General features: G+C 38.8%; 1 protein-coding gene across 2 annotated transcripts in view; it reads right to left on the bottom strand.

The window, feature by feature from the left end:
* Positions 1-23,902, bottom strand: part of LOC104608175 (protein FRIGIDA-ESSENTIAL 1) — a 51,195-nt gene that overhangs the window by 5,251 nt on the left and 22,042 nt on the right. For both annotated transcript variants that reach the window (XM_010274075.3, XM_010274077.3), the window contains exons 2-3: positions 9,372-9,482; positions 8,944-9,247 (exon numbers count right to left, since the gene is read on the bottom strand). In XM_010274075.3, the coding sequence (XP_010272377.1) occupies positions 8,944-9,247; positions 9,372-9,482 (415 nt within the window). The remainder of the gene's footprint in view (positions 1-8,943; positions 9,248-9,371; positions 9,483-23,902) is intronic.

Below are 23,902 nucleotides of genomic sequence, written 5' to 3'. Positions count from 1 at the left end.
TTCCTTACTCACGGAGAAATTAAGAATGGTCTTTATGTTCTCCATCTTTCTCTAGAAACAAATGTGACCAAAACTATATCGAAACACATCCCCAAGAAAAGAACACGAGATACAATTAATCCCACGTGTCTGTGGCATTACCGACCTGATCATATTAATATAGAACGTATCACAAGATTCGTAAAGGGTGGTCCAGATTTTCTCACTGTGAAAGATCTACCAACTTGTGAGCCTTGTCTCTAAGGCAAGATGGCAATAAGGCCATTTATAGGCAAGCCTGAAAGAACTACAGGCACACTTGACCTTATACATACTGATGTATGTGATCCCATGAATGTTAAGACACGGAACCAACACTGTTATTTCATAACTTTTACCGGTGATTATTCTCAGTATGGTTACATGTACCCAATGAGACATAAGTCTGAATCCTTTGAAGAGTTCAAAGAGACTACAATTACCCATATCCTTTTTGGGGCATGCATTGGAGACTATAATTTACGTGTTGAGCCGGGTTCCAACCAAGTCGGTTCCTAAGATTCCTTTCGAGTTATGGATCGACAAAAAACCAAGTGTAAGACAATTGAAAACATGGGATTGTCCAACAAACGTCAAAAAGACAATTGCGGAAAAAATGGAACCCAAAACTAGTTGTTGCCTATTCGTAGGCTACCCTAAGAACTCCCTAAGGTATCTCTTCTATGACTCACGAGAACAAAAAGTGTTTGTTAGTCGAAATGCCTACTTGGAGGAAGACTACATCCTGAACAATCATCATCAGGAACTTGTTCTTGATGAAGAGAACTTAGTAGTAGTGAGAGATAACCCACATATTTCAGATAATAATATCCAGCTTAGAAGATCTACCCAGGTTTCTAGACCTCCAGTACATTACGGCTATGATCAAGAAAGTTACTTGAGGGAAGCTACGAGCAGTGAGGAAGATCTCGTGACTTATACGAAAGTTATGTTGGACATAGACTCGCTGAAGTGGGTAGATACCATGAAAGTCAAGATGGACTCAATGAAATCCAACGAAGTCTGGACTCTCGTAGACCCACCCCTTGAGGTGAAAGCAACCGGTTGCAAATGGATCTACAAGAGGAAGAAGTGCCACGATGGAAAGGTTGAGACCTATAAAGCTCAGTTTGTAGTGAAAGGGTACACTCAGAAAGGAGTTGATTATGAAGAGACCTTCTCGTCTGGCCAGCTGGAACATCTGATTTGACTCAACAGTCAAACAATTTCATTTTAAACAAATGAACCCTGTGTTTATAGAAAGACAGTGGGAGATAAGATTACATTTATAATTTTGTATGTAGACAACATTCTACTCATTGGGAATGATGTAGGAATGTTGACTACAGTGAAGGTATGGCTTTCGCAACAATTCACCATAAAAGATCTTGGAGAAGCCTCTTATATCTTGGGACTTCGACTCTATAGAGATAAATCGAAGAAGATAATTGGATTATCCTAGTCTACTTACATTGACAAGATCGCCAACAGATACAATATGCAAAACTCCAGGAAGGGATTCGTTCCTTTTAGGAATGGAGTCACTCTCTCCAAAGGAATGTCACCAAAGACTCTTGAGGAGATTGAGGACATGAGAGATGTTCCCTATGCCTCAGTTGTAGGGAGCATCATGTATGCTATGTTGTGTACTCAGCTAGACATTGCTCAGGTCGTTAGTGTTGTAAGTAGATATCAATCATACGTAGGACAACAACATTAGACTGTTGTGAAAAACATATTAAATTACCTACAAAGGACTAAAGACTATTGTCTTATCTTTGATGATAGTTCACTACAAATGGTCGGTAATACTGATGCCGACTTCCAACCTGACCCAGATGATAAAGTCTATATCTAGATACTTTGGGACCCTGTGTAGTAAGAAAAATAGTCCACGACCAAGGCCAATCCCATTGTCGTGAGGCTACCTAATAAGTGGTATAGATGAATAAATTCGTCCTGGAATTTGGAATCCTACCATATCATCCATTCCATTGTTGTGTGACAACACTAGATCTATGGGGGATTGTTAATAAAGGGGACATTGAGATTCAAAAGGTAGCATCATCAGAGAATGTTGCAGACCCATTGACTAAGCCACTGACACAAAAAGTATTTGAGAAACGTCGACAGTATGGGACTGAGGCTTGTACCCGATTGGACCTAAGTGCAAGTGGGAGTTGTTAGATTGCCAAGGCTGACACTGATGTGCTACCAAAGAAGTTGGGACAGCTTGTCTCAGTTGCTAGGGTTAGACTCGAAGCACATGTAGTTTGTGTTTGCATGAAGAATTGAATACGAACCATTTTCCAATTATGCCCTAGACTTTGGAGATTGATGTGCAAAACTAAAAAATTACACATAACCCCTAAGCTTGATTATGGTACTACACTAGGTGTTGGATTGGGTTGTCTTTGGTAATGCCAATTAGTGAGATCAGTCAAGAGTCAAAACCTGGGTATATTGGGGCAGTCTGAGAATTCATCTGAGTGGATGATCATAGTGATAGGATCGGCCCCTTTGTCGGACAAAGTGAATGATAGGGCTTACACTCTCTGATGTAAACCTAAACTGGCGTCAGTGGATTTCAACTACGTTTGAAATTTAGCTTCGTAAAATATATTTATATGATATATATTATGTTTTATGAAAAATGTTTGCAAAAGGTTTTAATTCTCATAATCCATCTGAGCAGAGAGTGTGACATTGTACCTTGCAGCCAGGGGAGAGGTCATTCCCTGTCAAGCAGTGTTTGATCATTATGGGCCAAGAAGTTAAGTGTAAGAGACCATTACATGCCTGATTACCTGATGGGCTTTATCTTACTTAAGTCCACTATCCTTAAATCTTCATAGGATGGCTGAATTCAATGATCATTTAAGTGTAAATGTTGAGTCCATAGTGATGTGCTCAGAGGTTCACTGCGTTTAACAGTAAATTCGTCTAAGTCTTTTCATAGAGGCTAGCTTGAACCCATGTGGACTTATGTGAGGTCATTGTGGGGTCCCATGCCATACAAATCAGGCCTAAGTTGGCCATACAACACCTTGGGTCATGAGCCTCTAAAAGAAATGGGCCCATAATTAATAAGATTAAGTAATTTGTCACATAACAACTTAGGGTCAAATATGGGTTTGGAAATGGATATGGAGCACCCATCCTCTTAAGAGGATAAAGCTTATCTCTTATAGAGTCCAGATCCAAATTAGATTTGGATCATCTCCTAATTTGATTAGAAGAGTGCTCCATAAGGAGATAAAAGAAGAAGAGGGTGAACCAAACTAGAAGACCACTCTCTCTTGTTCTCTCTTCTTCTCTTTTGTCTTCCAAGAAACCCTATCACAACCTAGGCTTAGAGGTCAGTTTTCTTCTGATTTTTGCAAGAAAAATTCAGAGGAATTTCAGGCTTACCTTCCCTAGTTCGATCCAAGCAGTTGGGTTGCAGCTTTGCTGAAAACTGTTACTGAATCAGCTTCACCTATACACTGTGCCATCTTCATTGGAGACTGGTTTTAGGACTGATTTGGGTGTGAACTTCCACCTTGGGATCTGCATTTGTGGCATCCTTATCAGGTATAAATCTCCCTCTTTGTTTGGTTTCAAATCTGGTCCAGTTCAATGCAAGACCAATCCTGAAAAATGCAGTTTTTCAAAACATAGGGAATTCAATTCCCAATAGGATTAGGAAATTTTTGAAATTTCGCCTTGCCATTGAGCATGGTTCGGCCATCCATATGATGGACCCTAACCCTTCCAACACTCATTTTGTTTTGCTCCCGTTCTTCATTTCCTTCTTGAATCCAAGAGGTAATCAATAATATTGAGCTACTGGACAATAAAGAGAATGATGAAATCTTTGGAAAAAGAGAGAAGCAGGAGAGAAGGAGACTAAGAAAGGAATTGGAGGATATCTTAATCAAAGAATAGATAAGTTGGAGACAGAAATCTAGGAAAACTTGGATAAAGGAAGGGGGGATAAAAATACAAAATTCTTCCATGTTTTAGCTAATGACAGAAGAAGAAAAATCACATCTCTAAATTAGAGGTTCAAGGTGAGATTGTTTGATCAACAGAATGAAATTGCTAGAGCCCTTGTTAATCATTTCAAGTCGCTCTTTAGAAAACCTCTAGTTGGAAGGCTTTGTGTGGAAGGGTTGGAGTGGCCAAGAGTGGTGGGAGAGCAAAAGAATTGGCTAGATAGAAGGTTTGATTTGGAAGAAATAAAGGAAGCGGTTTTTTCGATGGATAGGCCTAAAGCACCAGGCCCAGATGAATTTACTATGGCCTTCTACCATGACTGCTGGGACATTTTGAAGGAGGACATCCAAAAGGTGTTTGATAAATTTTTTAATAAAGGGGTAACAAATCCAAGTTTAAATTCTACATTCATTGCTTTGATTCTGAAAAAAGCTAGGACAATCCAATTGGAGGAGTTCAGGCCCATTTAGACTGGTCTCACCTAGGGTTGGAGCCCTTTTATGGGAAATAGCTCTGGGAAGAATTAATACTTGTTGGGAAATAGCCCTTTGGTACTTATCCCCGCACTGGTGTACCCTTTGTAAAGCCAATGGTGAGTCCTACTTTCACTTACTAATATCATACCCCTTTGTTTCTTCTATTTAGGAGTGGTTTCTTTCTTTATTTGGTTGTAGGTGGACTCCCCCTTCAAGCACTCAAAGCCTCTTTGTCTATTCTATTGGTAGCTGGATTTGGATCAAAAGGAGGGGAAGAATCCTATGGAGGTGCACTAGGGAAGCGGTTTGTTGGACAATATGGGAGAAAAGGAACCAAAGAATCTTTGTTGAAAAAGAAAGAAGCAGTGAGACTTATAGAGGCGATTATTATGAGGGTGGCCCAGTGGGTAAAAAAGTTAACATATTTGATGACGTTCCCCTAGAGACCATTGTTCATAACTATCATCCAGCCTTCATGGCATCTCCGACGGAAGGCTTTATCAAGCTCAATTTTGACGGGAGCAATACAAGAAACCCGGGGTCATCAGGGATTGGACCGATTTGTTGTGTCTTCAGATCGGAGGAAAGATCGGTAGTAGCTCTTTATTCAGGACCAATTGGATTTGAGGACTCACACAGAGCAGAAATTCTGGCATAGAGGGGGTTGAAAAGGGCTACGGAATTAAATATAAACAGTTTGATCATTGACAGAGATTCACAAGTGGTAATTGGATGGATAGAGAAGACAAATGATGGGCTATGAACATACATTAACGAGCGAAGACAATTCAAGTGGTTAACTCATGGAATGGAAATGCGCATACAGTGGGTTAAAAGGTGTGCCAATTCTTTTGGAGATGCATTGGCCAAATAAAGGGTGGGAAGAAGGCAACTGTTTTGGGCAACATTGTAATTTTCTCTTTGGGGGGAGATATAAGAGAGTTTACCTCCCCCCACTTTTGTATTTAAATCTTTTTTATTAATAAAAATTTTTCTGGTAATGGTAAAAAAAAATCAATCGGACAATCGCAAGATAACACACTGACAAGAAAAGAAAATGAGGGGGAGGTCAAACAAACTTTAATCCAATTCCTTCACCTACCCCCAAAATTCATTTGGTTCAAGATGTAATTTAGGAAATTCCAATTAACACTGTTGTAGGCCTTCCGTATGTCCACCATGCACACCAACCCCCTTGCCCTACTCCTCACTTGAGAATCAATTAGCTCATTAGCTACCAACACCCCATCTAAAATCTGCCTGTCTTCCACTACATGCCCCATTCATCTCACCAGCACTAAAGCAATAATCTCAAACACACTGTCAATAGGACTGTTAGCCTACTAAATTGCATACCATCTAGCTGTTAGTTTAGGCCATGTCAGCTGTTACCCTACTAAACTGCACACCATCTAGCTTCAGTCCACATGATGCCACCTTTCCTTATATAACTCATTGAACTTACCTATAGCTCCTAGAATTTTATTTTTCTCATGAAGCATCTGCCCATCCACCTCCAGCTTCAAAATGGCATTCTCCCTTATCCTTGAGACTTGAGTAGACTATTTTGTGGAAATAAGTAGTGTTCTAATGTCCTTCCTTCAGCCATAGGGCTCTCAATCTCTGTCTCCATTTGATCTCTTATCAATAGCCTAGTATGTCATATAAATTTTTAGCAAGTTCCCTTTCTTACCTCTCCTCTACATTTAGGACACCCCGTCCTCCTTCCTATCCAATAACCTAAATTTGCTGAGACACCATCTTCAAGATTTAAACTCATTTAAATGATCCCTTCTTCCATTCTTTTATTTTTTTTTTCTTCAGCCCTTTCATATTCATTCTCAATACATAGCTAACCAACCCTTTGAAATGTAGAGGGCACCACCACCTCTCTAACAGTCCAAACCTCCATCCACATGTGCTCAAACCTGACAGAGGTGGTTCTAAGGATCTTCCAACATGATGGTCATGTGATCAGACACAGGTCTAGGGAGAGCTTCTTGCCATGTGTCTGAAACTTCCCATCCCACTGGGTGGAGGCAGGAAACCTGTCCAATCTCCCACAGCCCACAAGTTGAGCAAATTGTCTTACTCCCACTGTCCATACTAGAACCCTTGTTTCTCTCATCAATGAAATGAACTGTATTGAAATCTCCCCCATCACCCATGGCCGACCACACCAACTTCTCACTTCATTTAACCACACCCCCCCACCCCCACTATCACCACCACTCACATATCTTCTCTACGCTCATTCTCCTATAGCCCATGCACAGTTGACAGCAGCCATTCAAATCTATCAAAATTACAAAAATGAATACACAGAAGAATTACCCCACGTCTCAACTAACAACAACCACCTACCATGCCAACTGCTGGTAATATAGACCCAATCAAAAGGCCTTGATTCCCAATGCTTCTTGTCCTACCTCCTACCCTCTCCATCTATTTTTTTATCATCAACTACCCTCTCCATCTTTGAATTTTTGAAGACAAGTACAACACAGTAGATTCAGTAATGAAAAGATTTTCTGGGTAGAATATACTCTTGGGTAGCATCACATAGTCACATAGACTTTTCGATCAAAGAAAATACCCTTAATCATCATATTTTGAACAATATATCAAACAGCTCTCTTTTTTATATCAGTAATCCTTTTGTATCTAGTTGATTGAAATGCTTTTTTTGGAATGTACAGAGAATATATGTTCCCTACCCAGTGTCTTATTGTGCAGGGATTTGTATTCAATTGCTTTTCTTATTAATGAAATACTTTACCATTTCTCGAAAAACAAATATCAGTGCTCTGTTGCTCAAGAAAAACCACAATTACTGCCTTCCTACAACCTGAATTTAGACCTTTTAACTTTCCAAGATATCACACTAAAATTGTTAATCCCAATGGACGCAAAGAAGAAGAAAAAACCTACCTCCTAGTCTCCCCCCCCCCCTCTACCATTGCCTGAAGAGCTCCTTAATTGGTTATTCAAACCTCATGTAAGCCTAGAGAGCACAGGATTTGTCAACCATCCTTTCCTTCCCTTCTCTTCCAGTACCTTCTGTTCAATCTCTAATAGAAGAGCCACGGTCTGAGCTTTGGGCTGTGGACATGTTTCTTGATAACTCTCACTTGGAGCTACAAGCCAATACTCTGCCTCCCTCAAAGTGGCATCATCATCAACTAAAATTTGATTATGCATATCCCCATACGCTGGCAACACAGTAAGTGGAAAAATGTCTGCTGCGTCACTTGCCTCCTCCCTCTCACTGTCACCCTCACAACTTCTCTTTTATCCCCCATTCACTTCTTTTGTTATACACATTATTTCTATTTATATAAAATCATCGAATCATGTACTATAATAATATTTTTTTATGAATTATCATGTACTATAATAAATGATTAAAGCATCCGGTATAAATATAACATATGTAATATTATTCTGAATAGTTGGAGATAAATACAAGCAAATAAAGCTTTAAAATAGCTTTATATTGACTAGATTGAGTAGTCATTACTTTGAATAGTCAACCTAGTTTTTGCTTTAGTCATCCCAATAGTCGCAGTTGGATCCGATTGTATCCAGATGCATCCAAATCCAATCCTATTAGCAAAATCTTAAATCCAAAAGTTAATCATTTTTAAGTTATAAATATAGAATAAAACTACATAAAGCAAAAATAGTGAATTTATTGATTATAAATTTTGTATAATTATATAAACACACACATGTATATATATTATCCAAGTATATGTGTGTATGTGTGTGTGTGTATAATACTATATGAAATTTAATCAGATTCAGATCTCAATCAGATCGGATACGATCAAATCTCAACCTTTACAATTATATAAACATATCATCCTAATCGAAAATAATCAAATCGGATGTTAGATCAGATGTCAAACTTTCAGACTCCGTTGAGAGCCCTAAGAAAAATAAGTTCCATTCTAAATCAACATTTACCATGTCAGTAATTTCTGCAAAGTTCACAAGTTGTGAACTACAAATAATAGATGGTTTAATCAAGTTAAACTACAAAGTAAATCAACCCATGCATAATGGTTATTTAACCCACATATTGATGTTAGATTGTTAGTAACCTCAAGAAGGTATTTAAATAGGTTTTAAATAGCCCATAAAAACACCTTGAAAATAAAGGAAAACAAATGGCAAGGCACAGTGTAGGCTCCAATCAATTTGATTTGAACCATATGAATCAGGATAAATGTAAGCTTCAGACAATGACCAATAGTTTCAAAAAACTTGTTCAGTGTAATATTTGAACAGGAACCTTGGGATTTGGAATTCGGGTCATGAATCTTATCATAAATCATAAGGTTTTGAGTTTTGACAACCACATAGGTAGACAGACTGACCAAGAACCAGGATAGGGAGAAAAGAGTTCAGAGCACAAAGGAAATTTAAACAACTTATAAACGTTTATGGTGAAAAAATATCACAACACCTTGATGCCTTCAAATTGAGGTCATGCCCTTCTGGTATGTCCATTTGTTCGGCATCTTCCTTGGAATATACAACATCATTCGCCTCTTTAACACCAAAGCCACTTTCCATCAGGGTCTCAGCAGCTATCTCCTTCCCATTAGCAGACAAGGTTCTGGTGGAAGAACCGTTGGAGTCATTGTCATTTAAATCAGCTTCAATAGCCTTATTAGCCTCAGAAAAATCTTTCTGTACATCAGTACCACCTTTCTTTTCTTCCAGAATTCCAACTTTTTTATCAACAGCAGATTCTGAAAATCCATTATCTTCAGAAGAAAAAATATATTTATCAAATATCAGTGGCTTCAATATCCATTATTTAATATAAAGCCCTTACGTATTCAATGATTGTCTCACTAGAACTAAAGAAATCGAATTCACCACTACTACCTTTTATGTCGTGTATATCTGTTGATAGATTCTGCTTTGAATTTCTTGGAGTGGTGGAACCTGATCTCAAGTCATCATCATTCCCATCAAGCTTGACTTCTTCGGTAGAATCTACATGGATGAAGAGGACATCAGGAAAGGAAGCAAAACAGTCATTTTGTCTGAGACAAATGCCCAAGGACAAATATACTATATAGGATCATTACATTTGGACCAAAAAATCAGTATGGAATGACAATAAAAATAGAATCCTCTAGAATAACAAGAATCAATTAAGTAATATGATGGTTATACTGAGGAAATAGAAAACCCCAATCTGTATTGGAAAATACTATTTGCTATTAACCATTCACATCAAGATTCAGAAACCTCTATAACTTCCAAATTCACGTAAAACACTTCCCAATCTAGCTTTAAATGTTATCAGAACTTAAATCACCATCATCAACATCCATGCCTTATCCCAACTATATGGAGTTGACTACATGAATCCTGTTTCGCCAATCCGTTATATTTAAAGCCATAACAGATCTTAAATACAAAACCAAAAAAAAGTCCCTTTCTATCCCACCAAACCAGATAAAAGAAATACAAAACAAATGAAGAAGACACCTTAAAATCAACTAGCTTAGATAACAACCTAAAATTAATTCAAATCTCACAAAAAAAATTAAACACAAAGAATGAAACATAATGTTTAAGAGAGGGAGAGAAGAAAGGTAAAACCCAGGAAAGGTGTGATTTCAGGCCTTCAAACAGTGGGTGGAGAGGAGGGGACACAGCAATTACCAAAGTCAGCAATCCTAGTAACTACATAGTTACTAATGACAAGTGAACCTAAGCCTCATAGTCCACTTCCTACTCCTTGACACCATTTTTTTGCACTTGAGTCTCCAACTCTCAGATATACAAGAAGTAACCAAAGCCCCAGCAAGAAGGATCGTCAGTTCAGCTTCAATCCATATTCTTACCCATAAACAGCCCCTATTTACACAATTTATTGCCTCCACTGACTATTCATCTGCCACTAGCAGTGTCAAAGGACAGCCATTTGTCCACTATTATAATTCATAAACCCTCTAGTGAAGGGTAAAAGCAGCCTCTAAATTTTCAAGTCAGAGTTCAGTGCTTGACACCTAACCCAAGCTTCACCAGCTTGAAGGTATGACTGCAAACTGTATCTGTTTGTCCAATTCAAATTTCTACAGGAAAAATGTCAGCTTAGGAACGTATGCAGTCCACCCCTCCCAAGACACCAGATAGCTAGGACCAAGATTGGATAATGGCCTTTTTATGCATATATTAAAAAATGATAAAGACCCCTTAGTAAAGGCTGGAGAGTGGGTGGGGAGGAGGTGATGGTAACACATTAACAGTTCACATATGACCTAATATTGTTTTTTTCAAGAATAAAAATAAAAATTTTATTAAATGAAAAGGCTTGGGTACAGACAAACTAACTGGGTATTAAGATTACACCCATCCATCTACAGCACAAAACAAACAACAAAATAAAACACCAACTTTAGATCACAAAACAGAGGTAAATAGTTGAGAGCCACCCCAAGACCAAACAGATTAAAATTCCTCATCATCGAGCATTTCATCTTGTCCATCTCCTTCGACTCCTTCATTCCAAGCCTCCTCTTCTCCCCCAACTGCATTCTTCTTCCCTCTTGCTCTTCTCAAAAACTTCAAAGCTTTCCTAGCGAATTCCTCTCCATCCCAAAAAAACAGCCCTAAACTCTTGCCACTTCAACATCCCTATCAACCAAAACATCAATCTCCACCCTCCCCCTTCTCACCCACCCTGACTGAAGTAGTTGTAATTGACCCCGTTTTGATGACTTGATTACCCCTTTCCTCCTTGTCCCTGTCCTCTGGCCTCAACTCCAAATCTTCTACAGTAGTTGCCGGCCATTGCATTGGAATCCCTTGAGACTCTTGACATTGTTTCCCTTAATCTCTACAGTTTTTAAACTCATATCCTTATCTCTTGAGCTTCATTTCTTGTAGACTTTCTTGAACTTGTTGGTAGGACCAGCACCGACCAGACCATTTTTTAAACATGAAAAAACTTTTGACACATGGACAAGAAAGAACTTGCCCAGCTCTGTTGCTTTCTTCAACGGCTCTGGAACAAAAGCATTTTTCTCCCGGACCTCAAAGTTCCTCTTCCAACCTAAGTCAATTCCAAGTCTCCCAACTAGAACATCAAAGAGAACACGCTCTTCTTAAGACTCTGCCCCCACCATAGTTGTCAAGGCGACACCTAGGCAACTAGGTGGTTTTCCATGGTCGCCTCGCCCAAACACCCTGGATTTTGTATACTAGGTGCCCGCCCAGAGACTTAAGCGGGCACCTACATACATCTAAGAAACTATTTTTTTTAATTTATTATTTTGATATTTTATTAGATGTTTTATTCTTTTAAAAGAAAACTGGTTATTAAGACAACAATACAACTAGTGCCTTTTCTTTTGTTTATGCATAAGGGTTTTTTTGGTTCAATTGGAGAGGGAGGAGAACCAAAGACTTAATGCCCCAGCCCAACTCCATCACACCTCAGCTTCTTCTTCTTCTTCTTCTTCTTCTTCTTCTTCTTCCGCCCCTGACTGTTCTCAGTCGCTATTCTCAGTCCTTTTTTTTTTTTGAAAAAACAGGGAATCCGCCCCTATACTCCTCTCTGCCCCTTCTTCAGCCCCTGACTGTTCTCAGTCGATAATCTCAGTCCCTTTTTCTCAAAAAAATAGGGGCCCATACTCCTCCCTGCCCCTAATCCCCTATACTTCTTCTTCTTCCCCTTTTTCTTCCGCCCCTACTCTTCTCCTCCCTTCCTAGTTCCTTCACTTTTTTTTTTCAGTTAATAGTTAGTGCACATGCTTGCTAGTTAGTCTATAGTTAGTGTACATGCTTGCTGGTTTTTTTTGATAATTCAAAAATGATTTCATTAAACAATAGGAATAAGATTTTACAAGAATCCCTTGGAGAGGCGGTCCCTAGTAGCCACCTGTCTAGCAAGACGATCAGCCAAAGCATTTGCTTCCCTACCCACCCACTGATATCTACTTGTTATGTGCCTTTTAAACATTTAACTTTTTTTATGAGATCCCTATAACTCCAAACAACTGAGTGTGGATTTGACAGCCAGCCCACAATCACCTTAGAATCCCCTTCAATCAATAGGTTCTCCACTCCTAGTTGATTAACAATCTGAATTCCCCATCAAAATTCAGTTTAAAAAAAAACCTTCTGGGGGAGTTACCCAAACTATAGTGGCTTTGGTTTTCCTAACCGAAGTGTGTGCAACTGTGGCCCAATTTCTCCAAATGTCATCGAATGAAAAAGAGCTGAAAGAAGCCAAAGATTTCAACCAATGGATAGTCCTGGTTAAGATATATTCCTTCACTTCTGTGAAGGACCTCTCTTTATCTTGGAAAATTCTAGCATTTCTTTCTTCCCAAATTGTCCATAAGGTGGCTGCTCTGAAACATCTCCACATACTCCTTCCTCTTTTTGTTAGGCAAACAAAGGTAGTTGGTGCGAATAATGATTTTACCTCTGCTGGTTGACTCCACCTACATCCAAACAAAACAAACATCCAATCCCAAAGAGTTGCAGCAAAGGAACAAGAAGCCAGCAAGTGGTAACAGTCCTCACTATGAGAATTGCGCAGTACACACCGGTTTGGGGACAAGCAAATAAAAGGCTTTTTCTTTTGTAAGTTCTCCAAAGTATTGATCTTACCAAGGTACACTTCCCAGCAGAAAACAGCAATTTTGGGGGCACCGGCTTTGTCCAAACTTATTTCACTGGGAAAGGCTCAAAAGAGATGCTCAAACAAAGGGATTTGAAGAAGGATGCACAAGTGAAAGAACCTTTTGGGAAAGGAGTCCACACCCTTTTATCAAGAGAGGAGGGGTCCAAACAAACACTCTCTAGAATGGATAGAAGTTGAGTAACACAAGCAAGCTCCTCCTCCCTTAAGCCCTACGAAAACCAAAGTCCCAGTTCAAGGATAAAGGTAAAGCTGGAGGGGGAAGAAGGACAGAGATAACCTCCTTTTTATACAGGAAAAGGACATACAAAGAAGGAAATAGGTCTTTTAGAGGTTGATTACCTACCCAAGTGTCTTCCCAAAAAAGAACCAAATTTCTAGAGCAAGTAGCATACCTTGCAAATTGAAGGAACTTGGGGAGGATGCCATGTATTGCCTTCCACGGTGTTGTTTGGGTAGCCCAATGAGATACCCCATCATCCCAACCAGAGACAGAACAGCCATGAATACTAAGCACAACCCTATGCCACAAATTTTCTCTTCCTAGAGACCATCTCCATAGCCACTTTCCAAATTCCCTAATCCCAGACCCCCTACCTCTTTACTCTGACAAATTGTCTCCCAATTAACTAAGTGATCCATTTTCTCCTCCCCCGATTCCCAAAGACAATCTCTCATCATTTTTTCTAATTTCCTAGCCTCCCTATGGGGGATCCTAAAAACAGAGAGATACTGGTAAATTGGCAAGCGTAGCCTTAATCAAAGTTACCCTTCTTCCTCCCCTTGTGATATAATTCTTTTTCCAAGCTGCCAACTTTCTTTCAAATTACTCAACAACGGGGTACCAAAATCTGCTTTCCCTAGGATTCCCACCCAAAGGTAACCCAAATAAATCAAGGGTCAAGAGGAAATAGAGTAGTCCAAATAGTTACCAATAAACTCAACTTCATTGTCATCTAGACTGACCCCTACTACACAACTTTTTTCAAAGTTGATCTTTAGATTGGAAGCTCTCTCAAAGTGTAATAATAAATCCTCAAGATTTCCCACTCTTCTTGGCTCGCTTCCCTCACAAAAATTAATAATATCATCTGCAAACTGGATATGAGTTACAGAGACATTATTCCTTCCGATCTTCCAACCACCTATTACCCCCTCCCTATCTGCTTTTGATATTAATCTACTCAACACGTCCACCACCAAAGTAAAAAGAAAAGGAGAAAGAGGATCACCCTATCTCAACCCTTTACAGGATGGAAAGAAATCCTTTACCACTCCATTCACTAGCACAGAGTAATGAACCGAAGTGAGGCAACCAATCATCCATAAGCACCATCTCTCCCCAAACCCACAAGTCCTAAGTATCTCCAAGAGAAAACTCCATTCCACCATATCATTTGCCTTCTCAAGGTCCAACTTGCAAGCAAAGCCTGAGCCCCCTGATTTCCTCATATCCTCTGCACACTCATTTGCTATTAGGATTTGATCGGTTATCTGCCTACCTTGTATGAAGGCTCCTTGAGCTTGACTAATGATAGATGGTAAGACCACTTTGATCCTTAAGGATAGTTATATGAAATTTAGCACACAAAGGAGAAAGAGGAAACCCTTTGCTTGCTAGTTATATGAAATTTATACTCATTTGAATGATTTATAGTGTTAACAGTTAGTGTACATGCTTGCTGGTTAGCACACAAAACCAATAAAATAGCTTAGAAAAGCATAGATAAAGTAAAAACTCTAGAAAACTAACATTATAAAATTCCAACGCCTAAGCGCCTAGGCGCCAAGTCAAGGCTAGGCGAGCTAGGTGCCCTGTGGTCACCTAGCCTCGACTTGGCGCCTTGAAAACTATATCCCCCACCCCCCATTTTCTTCACTTAAGCTCTCTATTTCAGGTTGACTACTTGATTCCAATCTCCTAGCTTCCTCCACTGCTCTACACCTCTTTTGAGATCCTTCCTCTCCTCTTAATCCCTCATCCTCTTCTTTCTCTGCCCCAACCTCCTTTCCTCACATGTTTCCCTCCACTAGGGGTGTCAACGGTATTTGAAAATCCAATTTCGAATTCGAGATTCGACATGATCAAGTTGAATTCGGATATCCTATTCATACCGAATAGTTAAGCAGATTTGAATTCAGATATGGCCTGATTCGATTCAATAAATATCTGAATTCAATCGATAATTTAATTCTTATATATAATATATGAAATATTTAAATCTTTTATATAATTTATATATTTATATGCTTTATATAAATAAAATAATTATTTTATATATTTATAAATTGCCTAAAATAATTAATTGATCGAATCCGAATCGAATCGAATATTCGAATATTTAATCGAATTCGAATTTGAATATTAATTTTCATTATATCTCGGATATCAAATCAAATTCAGATATCGAATTTTCTAATCGGATTCGAATTTGGATATTGTTTGATTCAATTCAAATTCAATCAGTTTACACCCCTACCCTCCACCACACAGAATCCACCGCAAACGACACCACACGATCTTTTAGGGGAGTGTCAGCATTAATTTCCACCACAAAAGAGCCAAAAAGGATAGACCTAAAATCCGATTTGTGGAGGGAAGTTAGAGGAATTCATAAACCTCAAAAATCTGGTTACTCAGTTTGAAAGGGTATTGAATCTGAAAGTGACCTAGGGAAAGAGTTGTCTAGCAAGGATAAATAGGGTATAGAAAGAAGTGATTAGACTAGTTAACATTTGGGTGTTGGTGTCAATGATTGCCCTTCGAGTTATTTGGGTCCAAGGTTCAAAATTTCATTATGTATCAACTTGTATCAGCCAATACGTATTGTATCTATGGGTCATTGGTACACTAAATAAGAATGCTTTGGGGCTTTGACCTATTTCAGGGGATAGATATGCCTAAGACCTACCCCTTGACCTTTTTTTAAATAAAAGTAAAAATATAAACGGTGGGCGCAAGATTCAAAGTACTGATACATCCCTTACGCCTTACCAAGGTGTATCGATAGGCAACCTTGTTTGGGTCTACCATTGGGGGGGACCCAAACTCTAAGAGTTTCCAGTATCCGGTCCTAGAAAGGTTCACAAAGAAGCTTTTTTGAAGAATAAAAAAATTATTAAGAAGAAGAGGTACAATTTAAGAGGTGACAAGTTGGAACCTCAGCAATACAAAACAACTAAGGGGCAAAGAAGACAAACTGCTCATTATTATAGTTCTAAATTTCAAGAACACTCCAAAAAAACTCCCCCAAATCAAATATGCTAATTTGTTCAAATTCAGGGACCACCAAAACCCAATCCGACACATTGCCGAAGGCAACCAAAAGCTCAAAGTTTTTGGACTTGTCTTCGGACAATCTCCTATTCCTTTCATTCAAGATAGCCCAGCATAGAGCAAATGGGATGCAACTCCAAACTATCCTTGCTTTCCTGCTTCCATTGAGCCTTGTACATTAAGAGAACAACTCAGCTGATGTCCTTCGCTGGAAAACACTTAACTCCAAATAGGACAGAATAGAACTTCCATAAAAAAATTTAAAAACCTGCATGAATAGAACAAATGAAAAACAGACTCTTCTTCTGAACAGAAAAGATAACAGTTGAGGGAATTATATTTCACTTGGGGGCCTAATCAATTTTATAAAGTCCACTTTGGCAACCATGCCAGTTTACTTCCTATCAACCTTTTGCGTTCCTGTAAGGATTGCCACTAAATTAGAGAAGATTATGAGAGATTTTCTATGGGAACCTAGTGAAACAAAAAAGGATCAAAGGTGAAGTGTGAAGTGGTTTCTAAGAGTCAGGAGCAAGTAGGGCTAGGGATTGGAAATATGAGATAATGAAATCTAGCACTATTAGGGAAATGGATCTAGTGCTTACCCCTTGAGCAGTATAGGTTGTCGCACAAGGTGATATTAAGCATCCATGCTATGGTGGCAAATGGCTGCGACACTAGCATCACACTCTTCTCTGTGGAAAGCTATTCATGGCATCCTCCCTTCCTTTCCTCCTTTAATCAGGTACGATGCCTGCGCTAGCAATAAAGTGCTCTTCTGGGAATATTTGTGGCATGGGGAAACCCTCTCAACGATAGATTTCCTCCTATATACTCTCGAATAAATCAACATCCATTTCATCAATCCATTGTGAAGAGGACTCTTGGGACCTGAGCCCATAGGAGAGGGCTCAGGGAAGATAAAATGGGGGTTAATGATAAACTTCTTTCTGTTTTGAATATTGTCTTCTTGGACCCGTCTTATCCAGATAGTTGTGTTTGGATGTCTTTCCCTTCTAGCCTTTTCTCATGTGCTACTTTATTCATTGCCCTCCTCTAAGTCCCCAATCAAGCTTTGTCTTTTCCAGCTAAAGAAGTGTTGCATATTCCGGTACCTCCAAAAATCTGAGTTTTTGCTGGGAAACAATTCTTAACGGGATGAACACTTGTGATGTGCTTCAAAGAATAACACTAAATTGGTGCCTCTCTCCTCATCTCTATATGCTTCGCCATACTTATGGTGAGACAATATCACATCTACTAATCCCATGTTCATTTGTTTCACATCTCTCTCTCTCAAGTTGCAGGTCGTCACTTCCTCTTTCTGTGGCAGCTTGGTTTGATGCAAGTTTCTTCAGACAACCGAAGAAGAATGCAAGGGTTATGTGCAAAACCACTAGAGCTGCAATAGTATGAAGGATGTGGAAAGAAAGAAACAATTGATCTTCCAAGGTTTAACAAAGTCTAAGGACTGATTTGAAAGCATTACCATCAAAGAAGCACACTAGGTAAAAACAAGTGTCTGCCCAAGGAATTTCCAGTTCAGGATATAATCAGGAGGTGGAATGAAGTAGCAAATTCATCAACTTTCAAGGATGCTATACAGGAGAATTGGGCCCCATTAATCCTCCAAAGATTAAAGTTAACTCTGATGGGAGTTCATTAGGCAACCCGGGACCATATAGTATTGGAGGAGCTTCTAGAGATGGAGGAATAGTGACTCTTTATTCTGGTACAATAGGGATGGGAGACTCACTTAGAGACGATGTTTTGGCCCACCTCCAAGGCTTGGAATTGGCTAAATAGTTAGGAATCCAACAGATAGAAGTTGACGGATGCCAACAAGGAACCTTAGATGAGTTAGAAGATTAGCCAATGGGACTACTGACATTTTAACTAAGCAAGGGACAAGTAGGGGGGGAGCTCTTTTGGGATGCTTTGTAATTTAGGGAAGAGTACCCTATATTTTGGGTGTTGTTGACTATTGTAACAACTAACAAAATATTAATTGAACATTTCCAACCAAAAAAATTTGGTTTTAACATTGTATATTTACTAAAAGAGTCATATGCTCAAGTCAAATAGAAATTCATTTTAGATCATTTTATTCATGATATAAGTAGAAATCACTAATTGCAGATTTAGTCGAGTTTCTTGTGAATGGAAAGAGGGGGAAGATGAAGATTTCAACAGTAGAGAAGAAAGGAAGAGTAGAAAGTCAACCAGGATTGTAAAATTAACCCTAGCCGCCTACCTCTCATTATATTTATACTTAACTTAAAGGATGAGATATTACAAGGATGCCCTTAGTAGGGCGGCTACTAATATAGCTGAACAGTCACAACTTAAAAAAAAAAAAAAACATAAACAAATGGGCCTAAAGCCCAACAACTTCCTAACTAAATAAAAAACAAACCGGACCAACTCAACACTCCCCCTCAAGTTGGGAGTAAATGTCACACATTCCCAACTTGCGTAGATCATGCTCCAACTTGTTCTTTGCAACACCTTTTGTGAGAACATCAGCGAGCTGCAGATCAGAAGCAATGTATGGAAGACGAACTTCTCTAGAAGTTACCCTTTCTCTGATAAAATGTCTATCCACTTCAATGTGCTTAGTTCGGTCATGCTGGACTGGGTTATGGGCAATGTTAATTGTTGCCTGGTTATCACAGTATAGCATCATAGGTTCTTCTGCCTGTACACCAATTTCTTCTAACAGGGAATGGATCCAGAGAAGTTCTGAAACTCCATTTGTCATGGCCCTGTATTCGGCTTCAGCACTTGATCTTGCCACCATTGTTTGTTTCTTACTCTTCCATGAGACAAGGTTACCCCCAACAAGGGTGCACACTCCTGAAGTTGATCTCCTGTCATCAAGACATCCTGCCCAATCTGCATCTGTATAAGCCTATTGTCCATGATCAGTAAACAATATGCCTCTGCCCGGGTGTCCCTTCAGATAAGCAAGAATCCTGTCATTTACCTCCCAATTTTGGACTCATGGAGAATGCATGTATTGACTTACTACACTTACTGCATAGGAAATGTCCAGTCTTGTCATACACAAGAATAGCAACCGACCCACAAGTCTCTGATATCTCCCAACGTCCTTTACTGGTTCACCTTCTGATGCATTGATTTTATGGTCCTGATCAATAGGGGTGTTGATTGCCTTTGTTCCAAGCTTCCCTGTCTCTTGAAGAAGATCCAAGACATACTTCCTTTGAGAGATAAAAATTCGATGTTTTGATCTTGCAACTTCAATGCCTAAGAAGTATCTCAATTCTCCAAGATCCTTTTAATTTCAAATTCTTTATGTAGGTTCATTTTCAGACCATCAATCTCATTCAGATCATTCCCAGTGACAACAAAATCATCCACATAAACAATTAAGACTGACACCAAAGATCCCCTTCGCTTCACAAACAAGGTGTGATCGGAATGAGTCTGAGTGTATCCAAAAGCAATCAAGGCCTTTCTGAATCTGTCAAACCATGCTCTGGGAGATTGTTTCAAGCCATAAAGTGACTTCTTAAGCCTGCATACCTTTCCCTTTTCAGTATCATTGTAAAACCCAACAGGAAGATCCATATACACTTCTTCTTGCAGATCCCCATTTAGGAAAGCATTCTTCACAACAAGTTGAAACAAGGGCCAAGAGTATGAGGCAGCAAAAGAAAGAAGTATCCAAACAGAGGTCATCTTTGCAACTGGTGCAAAGGTCTCCAAGTAATCAACGTCATAGGTCTGTGTGTACCCTTTTGCAACAAGTCTTGCCTTGTACCTTTCTATACATCCATCTGCCTTATATTTTACTGTGTAAACCCATCTACATCCAACTGTCTCCTTGCCTTCTGGTAGATCCACAATGTCCCATGTCTGATTCTTAATCAAAGTTGCCATCTCTTCCTGCATAGTTGTCTTCCACTCAGGTTTGGAGAGAGCCTCACTAGCACCCTTGGGTATAGACACTGAATCAAGGGAGGAAAGAAAAGCACGGTAGAAAAGAGAAAGTCCACTATAGGATAAGTACTGTGAAATACAATGAGCAATACACTTTCTCTTCCCTTTTCTGAGAGCAATAGGGAGATCAAGGTTATCTGTAACAGTGTTAGGAGGATCAATGGGAACTGAAACAGTAGCGGGACCAAGAGGAATACCTAAATCCATGTCATCCGAATTTGGAGTCTCCAAGGAATCGACAGGAAGTGATGTGAGTTCTGCTATAGTAGGATCAACCTCCTTGTGAAGTCTCTGTCGTAAGTAATGCTGAGAAGCAAAACGCAAAGGATGTGGCAAGGTAGGTGACAAAGGGTGGTGGTCAAGCACAGGAGTAGACACAGGGACTAGAACTGGGAGAAAAATAGACTGCTGACTCACTTCCCCAAAACACTCCCCCTGAGAAGGATTCTTTGAGAAGAAGTACATGAATTCAAAAAAGGTGACATCCATGGTAACATACTGGCTCCCAGAGACTGGATCATAGCAGCAGTACCCTTTTTGATTCTCTGCATATCCAAGGAAGACACATGTCTTTGCCTTGGGATCAAGCTTCAAGCGGTGAGGACCAAGGATATGTGCAAAGCAGACACACCCAAACACCCTGAGAGAAATATGAAACATCTCCCCCTGAGGAAAAAGGAGACTGAATGGGGTGCTGAATCCAAGTATACGAGAGGGCACCCTATTAATCAGATATACTGTTGTGATAACTGCATCACCCCAAAACCGAATTGGAACTGTAGATGTGATCATCACGCTTCTTGCAATCTCAACAATGTGTTTGTTCTGCCTTTCTGCAACACCATTCTATTGTGGACTGTAGGGACAACTGCTCTGATGGACAACACCATATTCTAACAGATATGAGGCAAGGTGTCTTTCAAAATAAATCCTGGCATTGTCGGAAGTGAACACCTTTTTTCTTATTCCAAACTATGTTAGTACCATCTGATGAAATTGCCTCACCAAGGATGGTACTTCATCGCGGGATCTCATCAGGTAAATCCAAGAGTATCGTGAGAAATCATCCACAAATAAGAGAAAATAGCGATAGCCTCCCATAGAAGGAACATGGTAAGGACCCCACACATCCAAATGAATAACATCAAAAGAAGAAGAACATCTTTTATTACTAGGTTTAAATGAATGTCTACAGTGCTTTCCAAGTTGACAACCTTCACACTCCAGACTTGACAAACTAGCAAACTCAAAAAGCTTTGGAAACAAAAAACTCAAAGAAGAAAAAGGTAAATGGCCCAAACAATTATGCCAAAGCATAATTTGACCTACAGACCCCGACTCACTATCCCTACTGACATGATGACTATGATGAGGAGGAAGTACATCCAGGAGGTAGATTCCATTCACTTCACGACCATTCCCAATCGTCCTCTTCTGGATTTCAGCAGTAGAGAAGAAAGGAGAAGAAGAAAAGAGTAGGAAGTCAACCAGGATTGTAAAATTAACCCTAGCCGCCTACCTCTCATTATATTTATACTTAACTTAAAGTAGGGCGGCTACTAATATACCTGAACAATGACAACTTAAAAAAAAAAAAAAAACATAAACTAATGGGCCTAAAGCCCAACAACTTCCTAACTAAATAAAAAACAAACCGGACCAACTCAACAATATATAACATCAAAAATTTTCTACTTCATTTTATTAATAATAATATATAATACTTTGATAAATGTTTAATTTAGTTTATTAAAAATATGCAATATCAATATCATATTCAGGTTCCATCTGAATATGACAAAAAAATCACTTTGAGTTCAAATATCAATGGACAAATTTTAATTCAGGTATATGCAATTAAAGTTTCATTTGTTCACAGTCCTACTTGAGGATTTTAATCAGCAGAGTAAACTCCATTTTTTTTGTCAATAGCAAAAAAAAGACTCCTTGATGTCCTCATTATCCGATTCACAGAAATTTTAGGGACCCTTAGTGGACCATATTATCTTCCTTCTAACAATGGCCATCCTCATTGTCAACACAAGAATCTAGAAGATAATGCAACCAAGTTTACCACACCAAAACCTAAATACCAAATACTGTACCATCTTTTCCCATGATCTAAAACAAACCATACTCTATATAAATCAATATTTTAAAAGCAATAGACACAAGAAAAGAATAAGGGCACTCCAGTGCCCAAGGCAAAAGCCACATTTTTTTAAGAAATTCAAAATAATGGAATACATTATTTTGGTGTCTTTGGCAAGAGAGGAATGCATGGTTCTTCAAAATTCTGGGGAAGGTATTTTCATGGTTGGATGGTCATATGCTGTTTAAGAATTTAGGTTTTCCATCTTTTTTTGCACAGGACAATCCTTTTGTAAACCAGGGTGGGTGGTCAAGGTCAGAGGGGACAGCTTTTTTTTGGCCCCTGATTACATCATCTTTCTGTACTTTTGTTCATATTAATACATCTATATTTTATCTTCTCTCAAAACAAATAATGAAAAACATTAATACATAAAAAAAATAAAAAATTTTAATTTTAAAAGAAATTATATGTTTTAAGACAAATTCAAAACAAAATATGGAAAGCTCTTTTTCTGAGAGAAGGTAAAGTAAAGTTGCATTAATTGTGTTTTCTAAAACTCAGATTACAATTGTATTGCATATGTGCAAAGGTAAAGCTAGAAACCAATGTTTTAAAACGCGGAGGCATGACGCGAAGCATTCCACTACCTAGAGGCGTGAGGGGTAGTTCAGAACGTAAGAGGCGTAAGCTTATGCCTCCTTAAGAGGAGGGGGATGAGGAGGAAGAAGAGGAATAAAAGTCTCATTTTTTTATTTTTTATAAAAATCTTTTATATTAAGAAAACACCTACAAACTGTATTATAGTCATATATATAAAGGGGTTGGTTTTGCAATTTTTGGTCACAATTCATTCTATTTAGGGTTAGAGATAAGAAAATATTTGTATTTTTGTGGCTTTTTAGTGGAAATTTTTGTATCTAAAATCATATCCACAACATCTAGGGTTTCGAGAATTCAAAAGGTCATTGTTTTTTATTTCCCTTAAAAATTTAAACACCATTATTGGTGAATAAACACCAATAAATGGAAACTTAGTAGATCATAGACCATTACAAGGGCCTGGAACACATAAAGAATGCATAAACAGGAAAATGTCGAGGCACAAGGTGTACTAGCATCACGTAGGTTCAAATGAATTGCCTTCATGTGCCTCAGCTATGACCTAAGGTGTGCCTATTAAAACACTAAAATAAACCAGAACAAGTAGTTCAAATTTCTTAAATCATACACATGCTTCTCAACTTCTGATTGAGATATGGCAATGATACAAAGTTGACTTCTTTAGATCAATTTGTAAGGGAGAAGTGAAGTGCAATAGAGAAACAATGGAGAGAAAGAAAGAGATTTTGAGGGAAATTTTGGGAATGGGTCATACACCTGTTCCACTTCCTTTTATTCATAACTTATGTGGATAT

The sequence above is a fragment of the Nelumbo nucifera genome, chromosome 1, assembly GCF_055504915.1.
Source record: "Nelumbo nucifera cultivar China Antique chromosome 1, China Antique-T2T, whole genome shotgun sequence".
Taxonomy (NCBI): domain Eukaryota; kingdom Viridiplantae; phylum Streptophyta; class Magnoliopsida; order Proteales; family Nelumbonaceae; genus Nelumbo; species Nelumbo nucifera.
The sequence above is the reverse complement of the archived record's forward strand: the minus strand, read 5'-3'. Positions and strand labels throughout refer to the sequence as shown.